The sequence below is a fragment of the Hakea prostrata genome, chromosome 1 (genome assembly GCF_041222555.1).
Source record: "Hakea prostrata isolate BN-2017 chromosome 1, UWA_Hpros_2, whole genome shotgun sequence".
Lineage (NCBI taxonomy): Eukaryota > Viridiplantae > Streptophyta > Magnoliopsida > Proteales > Proteaceae > Hakea > Hakea prostrata.
Window position 1 is genome coordinate 5,111,690 of NC_142600.1, and position 16,522 is coordinate 5,128,211.

Genomic DNA, 16,522 nt, shown 5'->3' on the forward strand with positions numbered 1-16,522 from the left:
ATGTTATCTTTCCCACCAAAGAAAATTTACTATTTTAATATCCTAAAACATGTTTTTATTTATAAAGCGAAATTTTGAGTGCCATCCATTACCCCTTAACATTAATGCTACCTTTTGAGTAATCCAATTTATTAGTCATTTGTGAGAATTGATGATTGAGGGAGGAAGAAGTCACAGATGGTAAAACTTGACGAAAAAACCACTAGAGCCGAAGGTTTTTTGTTCAAGATTATTCTTGTTTATTTATCTAATATTTAACTTGTCTGCATCCATATTCAAGTATGATTTTCTAATGGTCGGCAGTGTGTTTGATATATTTTCCAGTTTCAACCTATAAGGATGGGATGCCTGATTAACAAATTCAATGGGTGGCACTGAAAATTTTCCATTTTTAAATGGTGGAAACAAATCCTTTTATGAAACAATTTTACTAAGTTTTTGACTTTTCTGTTGCCTTAAAAGTTAAAATGGGACCCATGATTCAAAGTTCAATCTCCATCTTGCCATTAATGATGGATAAGCAGAATTGTTGGGCAAAAAGATAAGCAGAACTCATGCCTTCCCGCACAAAGAATTGATCCTTCAAGAACAGAGATTAATAAGAGAATCTGATGCTAATCTTCAATGGATGTGCTTCTATATGGTGATGACAGTTCTCTTTATAGACACAGTAAGTTCAAGAAGATCTTCGAATTCCAATCAAAGATTCGATTGACGAGTCAATGGTAAAAAAAATAAAAAATCTGCCTGGCTCCTCCACAGTTGACAAACTACAAGTATAGTGTTGAGTAAAACATAAATTCGTTTAAACTCTTCTGGGTTTTGAGTGTGACCGTTGGGAGTTGAGATACAGAGAATGCTTCTTGAAGCCCTCAAACTGGATTCACTTTCACATTGCTACAGGGTTTTGATCTATGCATGAAAGTGAAAATGAATCCAGTTGAGAGCTTCTGTGTTTCTCAGCATTCTCTGCATCTCAAAGAAAATCTACACACCTTTGATTTTTGAGTTTCAATCTAGGGTTTCTAGTGACAGATGAGATGAATTAGCAAGTATCTGATCCCTCAAAAACAATAATTCCTTCTTTTAAATAAATATTCTATTCTTGATTGATCAACGGTCCTGTTCTTTGATATGGACAACGGCTTTCTGTAACTCTTAATAGTCTGTTATTTTCTTTCGTCTAGCTTAAAAAGCAATTCAAGTATGCATTCCAGTTAACGTGGTCTTCTCTAATTTTCCTTCATTTTTCTTCCTTCTGCGCTTTTTTTCCTTCCTTCTTGTTGTTAGATTAACTAAAATATAATTCCCAAATTTGTTTACTTTATCGTAGGGATCTCCCTTCCATGTTCGACTGTTTTTAAAATTTTTGTTGTGATTGAATTTATGGGATTTGAGATTTTTGAGTGTGGTTGGTGATGTCTCATAATCATCCAGAGTCGCGTCATTGTTGCTCGACAGCTTCAGACGAGCTGAAACTATTCGAAGCTTTCATCTTTTCCATACCAATCATCTTCACCTTTGTTCTGTTCTTGTTTTACTTCTGCTATCTTCGACGAGAGAGGATTGTTTGGTCATCGTTGCGGGTGAGGAGATTCAACGGGATTACGGAATCCTTCTCCACAGTAAGATTATCATTATTTCTTTTCTTATTTTTGTTATGTGTTTTGGGAATTACCCACTTTTCAATTTTCAATCAGCGATGAGATTTCCATTTATAACCTCTGTGCTGATTTGCAGCCATCACAGCCAGGTGTGGAGGAGTTTAGAGAGATGCTACCGATAATTGTATTCAATGAGAGCTTTTCTGTCGAGGATACGCAGTTGAGTGAGATTTCTCTGAGCACTTGCTGTCCATGCCTTGAAAATTCTTCCGTTCTTTGAAGATGCCCCCCCCTTATTATGGAATGGCTTGAAAATGTTCCTGTGTTGATGCCCTCTTCTAGGCACATGTCCCAATTTTATGAAACTAATTTATGATGTAATGAATAAAACATAATTCTGTTAAACAATCTCGAGTTTCATGGCAGAATTGTGCTTCCAGAAGTTGTTTCAATGAAACAGAAACAATGCAGGAGATATTGAATGTTACAGTAAACAGGCTAGTCAGCCAAGGTTTGAGACAGGGTTGTTGGCTTGAACTAAGTAGTCTATGAAAAAAGGTGAATAAATTTTTGCTACATGGTCAAATTACACTAATCAAAATAAAAATCCAATGTAACTAACAGAGGCAAATGTAAGATCAATCTCTGTTTTTGGTTTTTCCCATTCATTATGACCTTTCAATCTTTATCTTCCCATTCTCACTTAAAATCACCTTTTGACCTTGTGCAGATGTTCAGTATGCCTGGGGAATTACCAAGCTGAGGACAAGCTTCAACAAATACCTGCATGTGGCCACACTTTTCATATGGATTGCATTGACCACTGGCTTGCTACCCACACTACCTGTCCTCTTTGCCGTTTCTCTCTCATACCTTCTCCTAAAACTGCAATTGACTGCTCTGATGTTAGAGTTGAAGTCCCAACTGATGATGTACAGTCTTATCAGGAATCATCAAGAGTTGGAATTGAGGTTGGAACCCCTGTTCAAACAGGGGCTGAGAGCGAGAACACCGGTGAAGAGAGAGGCGGTGGTTCTTCTATTTGTGCTGAGGAAGAAGTATCAGATGCAAAGAGGGAAGTTGAAGAATGTGGGTGTGGTGGTTTGGTTTCAGATGTTGTGATTAAGGTTGAAACACATTGTTCTATCGAGGAAGTGCATGTGACTGAGCTGCCTTAAAATCTAGTTTGGTTTTCTGTTTTAAAGTTGAAGATAGCTCTTATGTCATGTAAGGAAAATGTGTACATAATAGATGTTTGGGTTCATCATTTGTATATTACCATAATCTGGAATGTAAAGGGAAAGGACTGTTCTCCAACCCCTCCCCCTCTACACCCTTTCAAACCATATGAAGCATTGTCTTAACCAGGGTTATTGTCTTCACTACAAGCCTCTGGCCAGGCCACCTCCCACATATGAATCAGCAAATTGGTTCTTTGATAAACTCATGTTTACTGTTTCAGATTCTGATCAGTATCACACCATTCAGAATTTTTTTTTTCCTTTCCCCTTCCATCACAGGTGCAGGTGAACTTACTGTGCTTTAAGCCTAAAGAAGATCTACAGTCATGATTCATGACCCTGAAATTCATTCCTGACAAATACTAAAAAACAGGGGAAAGTTCATGACCCCCCCCCCCCACCCTTTTCTCCCCTCTTTCTTTTGCTGGTTAGGTATCTAACAAATCATGTGACTCGATCCTCGTGACAATTTTCAAGCTCTAGTTCAATCCCATAACTTCCATGTCCATCTCTTGGTTATCCAGGTGTTTCCATGTATTTCCTGAATGATCCTATATGCATATGTTTGTCACATCTTTTGTTTCTTTAATATAATATGAAAATTTCTTAAAAATCATCCTTTCAACATGATACTCGATACTGATACTTCAAAACTTGGAGATTGCAACCATTTAGATAGTCCTATCGCCAAGTGGTGAAGAATGAAATACTGTTACCCTAAAATATAAAAGTTGTAAAACTGGTGATTGTACCCTTTTACCTAAGCCAAAGCTTCAACTCTGAACTTACACATTCCCATCTGACTCTTGAATTTGGTGAACTTTCGGTTCCTGTCTTTTTCTATTAGGTGTTCCATTTGTTGACCACACACACTAAGAACAGAGAGATCTAGCTTCTAGGGAGAAAAAAAAATAATCATAATTCAACTACCCCATACACACAAGAACACATAAATTATGCTGAAGCGATTTAGGTTAGCCAGAAGACTTCAAAACGGTGTGAATATACTTAGGCATTGGATAAATTTATTAATTAAACAACTAAAAACTGATAAACATAAGGTACTAATCTAAGACTGCTCCTAATAACTTTATATCCTTAAAAATCCTTCAAGAACTAAATGAAAAGGTCAACGTGACATTAACAAATTAAATGCTAAGAGATCAAAGTTAACCAGACAGCCTAATTGTGAAGTTCTGAAAGTCAACTATTAAAGAGATCTGTTTAACTGTGGTTCAAGAGGAAAAGCTTGTTCATGTTAGGATTGCCATCGTTTACATTGAAAGTTAAACAGAAAATAGTATGGAAGAAGATACTAAATTAATAATCTGACTTCTAATATTATTAATGGATGTAAATTATAATTTGAGTAGCCAATCCCATAAACGTTGAGGTGAGTTGTGGGATGTAGTTGTTGGTGGGGGTTGTTTGTCTTTATGGTTTTGGAAAAGATGATTTAAGCTGGTAAGTGAGGCTATCAGCTTCCTGCACTTAGAATCTCTTAAAGGAATTTTCTTTAACTTTTGGTAACGAGAAGATTAGTTAGCTTATGCTGTAAATTAAGTTACCAACTCCACATTATATTTCCACATTTCTTGTCAATTCAGTATATAACACCCAAAACCCAGAGTCTGTTTTCAGATCAAACGACTGGGAGTTGTGAGAGAGTCTCTTCCACTTCTTAAGCTTTTCTTGGTATAACTTGGTCTTATACAGTAGAAGATAAAACTGAGCAAAACTATGGCTCTCTCTTTTAGCTTTCTCATGTTTCTTTCACTTTTTGCCTTCGCTCCTCTTTGCTTTTCGCAGAAGAGCAGTAGTGGTTACCTCTATCCACAGTTCTATGACTTCTCATGCCCGAAAGCGCAGGGAGATAGTAAAGTCAATAGTAACACTGGCTGTTGCAAAAGAGGCTCGAATGGCTGCTTCTTTGCTCAGGCTACATTTCCATGACTGTTTTGTCAAGGTTTGTTCTCTATATCTAGTCCATATATACCAACTGAATCGAGTGACATCTCTCACCATCCTTTAACCTTTTGATTTTGTACATACAACTTCTTCTGCCACTGAAATGTATCTTCACTGAGTTACAGGGTTGTGATGGATCCCTTTTGTTAGATAGCAATGGTGCAATTACAAGTGAAAAGAACTCAAATCCAAACAAGAATTCAGCAAGAGGATTTGAAGTCATTGATGAGATAAAATTAGCCCTGGAGAAGGAATGCCCAGAAACTGTGTCCTGTGCTGATATCTTGGCTCTTGCCGCCAGAGATTCCACTGTTTTGGTAAGAACCCAAATCAGTTTACTTCTTAAGAAATCAAATTTGTCTAACTGAGCCTGATGGGATGTTTACGTGTAGGCTGGTGGTCCTAACTGGGAAGTCCCGTTGGGAAGAAGAGACTCAAGAGGTGCAAGCTTAAGTGGTTCTAACCATAACATTCCTGCACCAAACAACACATTCAGAACAATCCTTACTAAATTCAAACTCCAGGGACTCCACCTTGTTGATCTTGTTGCACTCTCCGGTACATTGGCTTAATTTTATGTACTACAGATATTTAAGTTTTTTCATTTTTATACATACTGGTCTAAAGAAGACAACATATTGGAAAATTCTGGGATCTTTGGTGCCTTCATGTACCAATTGAGCCACTGCACAACACATGAGAATTCTGACACCAATGGATCCATGCAGGAAGCCACACAATCGGAAATTCAAGATGCACCAGCTTCAGGCAAAGGCTTTACAACCAGACAGGAAATGGTCAGCCCGACTATTCACTTGACCAATCGTATGCTGCACAATTGCGAACTGGGTGCCCAAGATCTGGAGGTGACCAGAACCTGTTTTTCTTGGACAATGTGAGCCCAACAAAGTTTGATAATTACTACTTCAAAAACCTGTTGGCTTATAGGGGCCTGTTAAGTTCTGATGAAGTTCTTTTGACAAAGAACAAAGAATCAATGGAGCTGGTGAAGACATATGCAGAGAACAATGAACTTTTCTTCAAGCAATTTGCCGAGTCCATGATTAAGATGGGAAATATCTCTCCATTAACAGGTTCCAGGGGAGAGATTCGAAAGAACTGCAGAATGATCAACAGTTAAATTAAATCTCTCTCTTGTCTCTGTGGTTGTATCCTCTAAATTAAATATCTCTCTGTCTCTGTGGTTGTATCCTCCTAGTATGTTGAAATTTGAGTTCTTGTTCCAACAAAAAGACTCACTTAAGGGGTAAATGTCAAAAGAAATCAAAAGAGAATGGACCATACACGCCTGTCTTTTTTTCTCCTAGCAGCTAACCTTCCTTGACTCTTTATCTATTTGTCACCAAAACAAATAGAAGTTAGAATCCCCCTAATTTAATCACTGCTCTTCCTCACACCACTTGGCAGGTTGCTTCAACAGGATTGCCAAACACAAATAAGGGTGAGCGGGGGATAGGGGGGAGACGGGATATGAGGCCTTCAGACAATAAAATGACCAAGGTAATAACTCTAAAGTAAATAACTTTGAGTTGACAGCATTCGGCTGTTCTACCACATGAACTTGCAACTTTCACCAAAACACCTAAAAAGTGGCATGCATCTCTGCAACAATATCCGGTGGAGATTTCACACCAAAAAAAAAAAAAATTAAAAAAATTAAAAATAGAATATGGATGGCTAATATTGGCAGGTGAGCTCCCCACCACATAACCGAGAGGAGCAAATGGGAAGAGGAGGGGTATCCAATTTAATTTGTGTGAAAAAAATGTATTTAACTCTGCATCAACAAAATACAATGCCATGTTTACATCCCTCATCGTGGAAAATGCAACACTTGCAGTGAGACTTGATATTACCAACAAAGAATGTATTTGAGTACCTGATGACAAGTTCAGTTCCTCATGCATAAAAAAAGTTTTCAGCAACCCTTTTGGTCTGGGACAGTGAACGGTGAACTTTGTAATGCCTAATGTAGAGAACGTCGGAATATATGATCTGCAACTGGATACACAAAATCTCAGTTAATGCCCATACCGACAATCAGCACAATCAAACCATCTTGTAACCACAACCAGCAAAAAAAGAAAAATCTCAATCGAACAACTACAAAACCTAACCTGATTCATGAAGCATGTGAACCTAAAATAATTTTCAGTGTGCTGCATTATGGTTTCCAATTCGATGATGGCATTAATTAGATACATTTTATAACACATTTCACTCTGCAGCTCAATGAGACAGCGGTTTCAAATACTTGCTTACAAACATAAGCATTTCAAGCACAGAAAGAACAACAGTAACGTGCCAATGCCATTATAAATCTTTCACCAATAGTATCAGGCATGTTAGACTACAAACAAAATTGAAATTTTGAAGGTTGGAGAACCTTATGTTGTTAAAATATGACTAAAAGGGCATAGCCATAATAAAGATATAAATCTAATAAAGGCTATGCTATATCTGTACAAATATATCAAGGAAGGCTGCTAACTCATTTAGGATGTCAGGATGTACCTTGGAAGAAAATGTCCCCTTCAGTTGAAACTTTATGAGAGGCTCGCTGCTTCTTTGCTTTGGGAAGCCATCCAAGATTTTGCAGATATTCACATGTATGAGTGATGCCTCGCGACATGCATTACAGATGCAAAACAGGAATAGGATTCAGTTTGAACTCAAGGTAGACACACACAGGAATCGCCTAGCCAGAAATGCAATGAAAGCCGCCACAAATCCCCAACCAAAGAGCAAATAAAATTAAACACACTAGTACATCAAAAGCAATGACAATCCGAACTAGACGCCGCCACCTGTCTTGAGCATGCTGTGGATCTCTAGTAGCACTCATTGAACTTGAACCCTTCTGTACTGATAATGAAGATACCACCACACCTTGATTAAGGGATTCAAATGTTGACACATCATCCCTGACTTCCCGGTCTGTAGACTTCCGGTGCTCCAGAGAACCACTGTCTCTAACCTCAATAATACGATCCTTCATTTTCTTTTTTTCTTGCTTGGTACAGTTCCCAAGCAATGGAACCCTGGTAGATGTGGCAACTTGAGTTTGACCACTTGCCGGAGATGGTGACGGCCCTGGATGTTGCAATGTTGGATTCTCAGGCATCCAGTCACCATCAGATTGATGTTGTGAGACCTTCTCTAATGAGTTAATCAAACGGCTTATAACAGGCACCAATTGTTCTTGAAAGCGGTCCACGTTAGAACCCGATATACTGCCCCTTGAACTACTCTTGGCAAGCTTCTTAAACTCATCTCTTACATGTTCAAGAAACTGAAGAGCCCCACGGTTTCCAAGAGTCTCATCCACAATAGAGAAATAGACATACCCATCGTCCATTAGGAACCCATAAGTCTTTTTCCTGACACTCTGAAAATACCAGGTGTGAAAGGGAGGAGCCCCCTCCAAGCACAAAACTGCCAACTTATCGATCTCAGGGTCACCACAGCTGTAGGCATAGAGGATTCGATTTCCCTTGGCAACACAGCAATAAAACACCATGTTTTGAATAGAACCCATCTCGCCTTACACAAAATACATCTAAAGAGAACATCAATCAAAGATCCGAATCCATTTCCGTTGCTACTAATGGCAAATCTCCGTATCACCTAAAAACAGTACAGTGCTCGTGTCGTTCTCAACCCTTCAGAATCTCACCCGAATCGACTAATAAATCTTTCTTGCAGAATCGAGATCTGACAAAAGGCAAAAGCAACGATTTTTTCACATTCGACCACGAGCACCAAATAGAATTCAATTAGTTCATCGGTTATAATATCAAAAGCGACCAAGAAATATAACCAAATTTGTAGGGCAAGGATCTAAAATCAAACCACACATAAAAGCAACATTCTAGTCCATTGTGAATAACATCAAAGATACCCGATTAGGGTTCGGTTGATTACCATAGACAAACCCAGAAACTGAAACAGATTGGTAGCCCCACGAAGGACTGAGATTCGTTGCCAAACTAGAGAGAAAGCCAACAAAAATACCTCTTTTATAAATCAAACAGAAGAATCGAAACATCAAAATATTTCACAATGGTTCCTCCATCTGGATGAGAAACATCCAACGGATATTCTCAAAATGGGGTTACAGATCCCAAAGTGTTGAAAAGACATCCAAATAAACTCTAAACCAAAAATCACAAACTTTCAAACAATCTCCAGAAAGAAAACGGAAATTAGAAAAGAGGTCTCACCTGCTATGGTCGCTGGGATCACAGAAGAAGAAGAAAAGTAAAAAACCACACTTGAATTTAAAAAGAAAGAACAGATATGAATACCCAAGCTGGAAAGAACCAGATCACTGAGATTTTCGCCCTTTTAACTTTGAAGCTGTTGCCTTACGACTGGTAGTCAAGTCTTTAGATTCTCATTCTCTCTAAACAGAACTGACGAGTAAGACCATTGATCCGACCTAAACCGAACCAACCGGCCTTCAAACCGGAAGCACCGTCCTGGTCTGAAGTTAACCCAAGTCATTATAGCACCCAAATGGCAACCCCACCAAAATATAAATTTTTTTTGTTTTTAGTAAACACATAAAAACATAAACTATAGCAGTAAATGAGTATCCGTACAAGGTATTCTCAATCAATAATCATAGTAGACATTTTATGGTTGACTGCTTCATTTGAATCTATCTTGAATATTTTTTGAGAGGCTAATATAACTGCAGATGTCTTAGCGAAAGCAGGCATTCTCACTCAAGACGTCATTTTCAATAATAAATGCTCCTCCTGTTTGATATTTTAGGTTTATGTTGTAATCGTGGTTTTTCTTTTTAAATAAAAGATTTTTTTTTCTACCCAAAAAAAAAGAGTAACCTTACCGGCCTCTTAAATTTGATAGTTGTATTAGTATCTCTTTATAAAATCTACTCTGACTTCATGGTTCGATACTAATGTGTGCACGAGTTCATAATTCACACTTAAACCGAACTTGGTGGATCTTTGGGTTTTGTTGGAGGCATCCTTCAAAGTTAACTCTTTGGGATGTTTTGTTACTAATCATATCTAAACCTTCTCTTTTTGCCTCTTAAAGACATTCAAAACCCACTTCCCATATTATCCGATAAACCTAACAAAACTCAGCTTTATACTCTCAATATATCACAAATGAAAATATTGATTTTTTTTCTTTTTTTAACAGAAAATTATTAAATTATGAAGAAGAACCCAAACTTCTTTCACCCCCCTACCTACAACACCTCATTATCACCAATGAAAAATTGATTTTTTTTCTTTTTTTAACAGAAAATTATTAAATTATGAAGAAGAATCCACTTTAAGATAACATATTACATTTGAATAGGCTTTTTTTATCAAATACCCCTTCTTTTATTTTATTTTATTTTTTTGGGTCCTTCCATTGGCAGATTCTTTAATAGTAACAATAATAATAATAATATGTGATATAGTGATAGTAATGTGGGAGTTCTTGTTCGATCTGAAGAAGCAATGTCACTCATTAATTATCAAATTGATTGCAATCCCTCTTATATCCATAAAAATTCTATCCAAACACCTTTTACTTCTGATAGAGTATAAACTAGATCAGAATCATTATCAATGAATTCATAAGAGTGATTCAAATTTTTTCCATGGTTTTCAAGTAGAAACCAAAATATCTTGAGCAACCGATAAGAAAACACTTCCAGAATTTTACTCCATGACTTTTAAAACCTTTTGATTCGAAATCCATGCGTTGCAATGAATTTATCAACAAAGCCTTATTTACAAACATCTTCCATCAATTTTTTTCTATTGATTTTTGCTTGAGTGTCCACTGATCCAAGCGCTTCATAGCTTTTTCCACCTGCAATATATTTAGTAAAATTACCATAAAAATCTATTAACTTAGTTTAATCCATTGAACTTGCTAACCCAAAACTCTCTTTAAGTACTTTTTTTTTCTAAACAAAAAAGTCATGTAATGGTAAAGATCATTTTGTCTTGAAGTTTTGATTATCACTAAGGAGATTGGAAAAAATAAAAATAGAAGGAAGACTAATAGATGACTCACCTCAACATTCCAGTCCGTCCGATAAGTAACCCATAATAAAATAATAGTTTGCATCGCGGTGCCACCTATCATTCCTGACCATAATCCCTAAAAATGCATAAGCACACACAAATGCATAAAAACAGTGTTAATTACTTGATTACATGGATAATTATATACTAGTAGTGTAATCTAAAATGTTAATTAAATGATTTATCTAATTACAAAAACTCATACCTTAACTCCATATTTGAACTTAAAACCAAAAAGAATTCCTAATGGGATCCCAACTATATAGTAACACCCCACATTAACATATGCCACAAATGTCTGCCATCCACAGCCAACAGCTACACCTGCATGTAACAAAGATTACATTGTATTTATTCTTCAACTTACATAGATTAAGGAAATAATTAAATCAAGATTAATATTTAAGTTCTCACTTGCTATTAATTAAGTGTTCATAAATCCTTAAATCAGATGTAGGAATTAGCACATTCTTAATTTGGCAATATGATGCTTATTCAAGATTGTCAATCAAATAATCATGTTCTAATGCCTTGAGAATGGATGCCCACATACTAGAAATTCCTTGAGTAAAGTTTGGTATACATTATTGGAATTGATTGTGAGAGTAGAACATATTCTTGAACTTAGATTCTTCTCCATTTTCTTGCTTTTATTTAGAGAATGACATAAAGCTAAAAATAAGTTTACAAGCTCATGATACTAAGAACAAAGGTTTTTTGTGGCCAAGTTGTACAAAGCCTAAAAGATAATATTTTTCTTTGTTGATTTGATGTTGAAAATACATACCTGATAATACAGGTTGGATACCATTAAGGATGAGAGTGATGGCTAATAACGGGCATAGCTCTGAGACTGCATCAGCAACAAGTTCTCCACCGGTGAAAACATAGCTGATGACGTGGCGCAACAGTAGAATGGCTATAGCTAGAATTACCGCAATTATAAGTGATAATAAAGTCACTATTACCACTGAAAATGCAGCTGATTTAGGGTTTCCACTCCCGAGCTCATTACTTACCCTCACACTATCATCAGAAATATTCAAAGAAAAAATTATGAGATCTCATGGTTCAAAAGGATTTTCTTATTGATAACTCTTCAATTGTAGAAATATGTTATAATTTTAATTTATTGTCCTTTTAAATTTGTAGTGAAAATACATTTTCCACAAATGAATTTACTTAGCTAATTTTCGTAAGAAATAATGAAAGTAAGTATTAACCTTGCAGCTGCATTGAAACCAACTGAAATCATGAACACCCAACCATTGATCGTCGTGCTGCACATCAAAGCAAACATTTATTATATATATATTGTTTAATTTTAATTAATTTTGTGAAGGGATATAAAAAATATTCATAGTAATAAGTAACATATATCAACCGTCTATATTTGTATTTTTATCTTATTATGTTTTTTTCTTTTCTTTTATTGGCATCCAAATATATCATAATGATATAATCTAAAGGATCTAGTTAAAGACTTTCAAAGCATATAAATGGACTTTTGCATTCATTACCTCCATTTTTATATTATACTTAACTTTTCACCTATATGACATGGAGCATCCATCAATCAACATTATATAAAACTTCATTGATTCCAAATGCCACCACATGACGCATTATGTCCATGGTGGGAAACAATAATAGGTAATCAAAATTTTTATTCACTAAGTAAAAAAATCAATCTATCATGATTCATGAAAATTAATTAATGCACAAGTATAAAGCAAGATAAAGTAGTTGGTCTCATGGTAGTGATAGAGTATTATTTATATATATAAACTTTTTTATACTTTAAAATTTCTATAATTAGACAACCTCCCCTTAAAAATAAAAAAAATTTAGGATATGTAATTGCCACTTTTTTTGTTTTGTTGGTAATAATATGTGATTGACATTTACCATTCCCATATATGTATAACTGTATATGTGTGTATATTTTTTGTGTGTATGTGTGTATAATGATAAGTCATTGAAATTATCATTGTTCAAATTAGTGTAAATATCACTTACCTCGCCTCTTAACTGGACAAATAGCACTTACACCTCCTCCTACTTAGATAATATCATTTACCTCCTTTCTTACCTAGCAAATATATCAAACACCTCCCCTCTGTTAACTTTATCGTTAACTTTAACTTTTACCGTTAAATACTTTTCTAAAACCCCAAACTACCCTTGACTCAAAATATTTTTTTTAGTTTAAACCTTCAATTATCATAATCACCATAGCAGTTAAAATACTAAGTTACCCTCAATTAAAATAATTGTTAAGAACCAAAACACAATGGTTAAAATTCAAATTATCGTTAATTATTAAAAGCCCAACCTACCCTTTTGATAAATCAGTATTAAAATTGCATTTTGATATCAATCCGTTCATGTTTTTTTAGTTGTTTGAGAAAGAAAAAAAGAGAGAGAGGGTATATTGGGGTTTTAATAATTAAAGATAATTTTGGGTTTTAAGTATGGTATTTTAGTTTTTAACTATTATTTTGAGGAAAATTTAGTATTTTTAGCTGCTACGGTGATTAAGGTAATTTAAGGTTTAAATTAAAAAAATAGTTTCAGCCAAGGGTATTTTGGGGTTTTAGAAAAATATATAACAGTAAAAATTAAATTTAACAAAAAAAGTTAATAGGGGGAGGTGTTTGATATATTTACTAGTTAAGAAGGGAAATAAATGATATTATCCAAGTAAGAGGGGGTATAAGTGCTATTTGTCCAGCTAAGAGGGGTGATAAGTGATATTTATCCTTCAAATTAATATAAAAAATAAATGTATCTTTCATAGAAAAATATGGTTAAAACCTCTAAAGAATCTTGGGTTGGAAACAAAAATAAAATTGTATACTATATATGACTGCCTTACGATTCTATCTCTAGAAAGAGTTTAATGTATATGACAAAATAGTAAAAGCAAAAACCTTACATGTGGATGTGTCCTTTCATGCATGAGATAAGGGATCCATTTTAACTTACCATATGCTGAGAGAATCCAATGCAAGTTCAGGGTTCTCGAGAAGCCCAGCAATCAAAACCAGAATCTGAAAATACCAGCACTCCAAGCACAGCATCACAGCAGAAGAAATTGAAAGTTTCAGGAACTCCATCAAACCAGAGAAAGCTTCAATCCTAAACCCAGTCCAAGTGTACTTACAAGTATCACTTCTCACTATATATATGAACTGAGCCACTACCATAACCCAACCAGATAAACTTAACAACAAGGAAGCCCCTAACAAACCAAGTCCAAGCTTATAGACAACCAGCCAGCTAAAGAAGAGATGCAGAAAAAGTGTTATTGTTGATATATAGGCACTTGGAAGGACGATGCTTTGTGCTTGCAGGAATTTCTGTATGGGAAAATTGGCAGCATAGACAAATATTTGAGGGATAAGGCCATAGACAAACACAGCAGCTGCTGAAGCTATGGTGGATGATTGGCCAAGGAAGATCAAGATGGGCTTGGAGAAGATGTAGATGATTGTTAATGGAATACTAGCTGCCATGAGTATGATAGTTGCTCTTTGGAGGTAGATGCCAAGCAGTTCATACTTTCCTGCTCCATATGCTTGCCCAGAAAGAGTTTCAACAGCACTTCCCATTCCCAGCTGATGACCAAATGAACAACAGCAAGAGTGGTTAAAATCTGACAATACCTACTAACCCACAACAGAATTTGAGTCGAAACACCTGCCTCATGGGAGAGTTATGTGTTTCGGTATTGTGTGGTAGAAAAGCATTAAGAAAACACATATCTCGATCTCCCTAACATGGAGGTAAAATCAATAATGAAAAAGAACATTGAAGAAAGAGAGAGTACCAGGAGGCCATAGGAAAGGACTTGAATTCCATTATTGCCGAGAGAAGCAGCAGCGAGCTCGAGGTTACCAAGATGGCCTGAGAAGATCTGGGTAGACATGGACATGAGATAGTTGAGCATATAGACAATAACAGCTGGGGCAGCAAGATGGAAGAGGAGTTTCAGCTCGATCAAGGTGGCTAACTGGAGCCGTCTGAATTTGGGTAATAAAGGGTCTGTGAGTATATTTTCAAGATGTCTACTCGTTTGGTGCCCTGTGGAAGCAGGTGGGGAAGATGGTGGAATCTGAAGGAGAGGCTCATGGAGTTCTTCCTTTGGGAATTCCATGTTTCTGGGAAGAGCTGGGTTCTCCAGGGCATTCAATTATGAGGGGTTTTATAAGTTTAGAGGGAGAGAGAGAGAGATTGTATTAAATAAATGGATCATTTTTTGAAATTCTATTTTTTAATTGAATGGTTTTATATGTTTAGAGGAGAGAGAGATTGTATTAAATAAATGGATCATTTTTGGAAATTATAATTTTGCATGGGACAAAATAAATAATTGAGGTGTTTTTTTGTGCCTGAGGATGTTAGTCATGCTTCGCATACATTTTTTTTTGTACTTTACTATTCTAGTAGCATTGGATCTGGACAGATGCATAAGTTAGAAAAAAAATTTTCCCCACAAAATAAATTGTTTTATAATTATATCTATAGAATCAACCATAAATTTGTTCTATAATTATAGTTATGCATAGTTTTATCATCGATTTCTACTCTTATCTGCTTCTTCCTACAACATTTTGCCTAACAAATTGCAATAATCAAATTTGTAATGATCAATCTAGAAATATATTGTAAAAACCTAATGCATGACGTTTGTCTACAAATTATTGAAGATTCATTAGAAAAATCTAACATGAGTTAAAATCATTAAAAAAATTCAATTTTAACATGTAAACTCTTATAATATTAAAAGGGAGAAAAATCATGAAACCCCATCTATGTAAACCTCTAGCAAAAACAAAAGGTTGCTTAACCACGAAAGAGAAATAATCTTGTAATGACAAAAACAAGCGAAAGGGCGAACCCGGTGCTGAAGGTTTCCAAGCAAGCATAATCCACGGGTAATTTTCCTACATAGTTTTGTCTCATCAATTTTTTATAATTGATTGTTTTGATGCCTTGACCTCAAATTCCTATTAAAATTGGCATCACATTTCTATATCAAAACCTAAGTGGAGATCTCATGGAATTGTCTCTAGCTTCATTATTGTAGTGGGCCCCCCCCCACGAGAGGAGGAACCAACCTAACTAAATGATAGACCTAATAAAACTGTAGATCGATCTTCAAATTCATAGGATTTTCTACAAATGATTTATGAAAATTGATGATTGAGATTATTGAGAAGCCAACTTCTACCAAAAAGAAGAAAAAGATGATTGAAAAGCCAACCAGATCTAGCGAATTTCGATTCCCCTTTCATCAAAATTTGAAACTCTAGAAAGCGATAGCTAACTAACCTCAGATTTTAAGTTGCTTATATCTCATCACAAGAAGATCAAGGAAGTAGTGTCTCACTTTTTTAGGGATGGTGACAAAGAACATCACACATTGTGTTGGATATCTTGGGAAACACAATGTAGTAGGGTTGGAGTCTGGATTTAACGTCGAGAGAGACCAGTACCGATATTTTACATAGAACACAATGAATTTTCTCCCATTATTTTTATCATTAAAAATTTTCTCCATTTGAGAGTCTTAAGTATTAATATTTCATATATAGAATAAGAGAACCCCCAAGCTTCATAAGCT

At 35.6% G+C, this 16,522-nt stretch overlaps 4 protein-coding genes across 6 annotated transcripts; 2 read left to right on the plus strand and 2 right to left on the minus strand.

Annotated features, from left to right (window-relative positions):
- Nucleotides 1–840: 840 nt before the first annotated feature.
- Nucleotides 841–2,856, plus strand: LOC149026890 (RING-H2 finger protein ATL7-like). The gene is made up of 3 exons (XM_089146052.1): nucleotides 841–1,625; nucleotides 1,741–1,823; nucleotides 2,335–2,856. The coding sequence occupies exons 1-3, from the start codon at nucleotides 1,419–1,421 to the stop codon at nucleotides 2,780–2,782; spliced, it is 738 nt and encodes a 245-aa protein (XP_089002178.1). The 5' UTR covers nucleotides 841–1,418; the 3' UTR covers nucleotides 2,783–2,856.
- A 731-nt stretch (nucleotides 2,857–3,587) lies between these two features.
- Nucleotides 3,588–9,221, minus strand: LOC149026891 (phytolongin Phyl1.1-like). 3 transcript variants are annotated; one of them, XM_089157009.1, is made up of 3 exons: nucleotides 9,058–9,207; nucleotides 7,349–8,548; nucleotides 3,588–6,829 (listed from the first exon to the last, which is right to left on the minus strand). In XM_089157009.1, the coding sequence occupies exon 2, from the start codon at nucleotides 8,370–8,372 to the stop codon at nucleotides 7,533–7,535; it is 840 nt and encodes a 279-aa protein (XP_089013135.1). In that variant the 5' UTR covers nucleotides 8,373–8,548; nucleotides 9,058–9,207; the 3' UTR covers nucleotides 3,588–6,829; nucleotides 7,349–7,532. The 3 variants fall into 3 exon arrangements, with proteins under 3 accessions (XP_089013135.1, XP_089013129.1, XP_089013122.1); XM_089157003.1 differs by having other exon boundaries at nucleotides 3,589–6,835; nucleotides 9,142–9,221; XM_089156996.1 differs by having other exon boundaries at nucleotides 3,589–6,835.
- LOC149026892 (peroxidase 72-like) lies at nucleotides 4,703–5,954 on the plus strand. Its single transcript, XM_089156985.1, has 4 exons — nucleotides 4,703–4,811; nucleotides 4,939–5,130; nucleotides 5,206–5,371; nucleotides 5,542–5,954. Exons 1-4 carry the CDS (start codon nucleotides 4,764–4,766, stop codon nucleotides 5,952–5,954), a joined length of 819 nt encoding a protein of 272 aa, XP_089013111.1. The 5' UTR covers nucleotides 4,703–4,763.
- Nucleotides 9,222–10,609: 1,388 nt separating the features above from the next.
- LOC149026893 (protein DETOXIFICATION 40-like) lies at nucleotides 10,610–15,052 on the minus strand. The gene is made up of 7 exons (XM_089146065.1): nucleotides 14,726–15,052; nucleotides 13,882–14,513; nucleotides 12,117–12,173; nucleotides 11,681–11,919; nucleotides 11,099–11,217; nucleotides 10,883–10,969; nucleotides 10,610–10,675 (listed from the first exon to the last, which is right to left on the minus strand). The coding sequence occupies exons 1-7, from the start codon at nucleotides 15,050–15,052 to the stop codon at nucleotides 10,610–10,612; spliced, it is 1,527 nt and encodes a 508-aa protein (XP_089002191.1).
- Nucleotides 15,053–16,522: the final 1,470 nt, after the last annotated feature.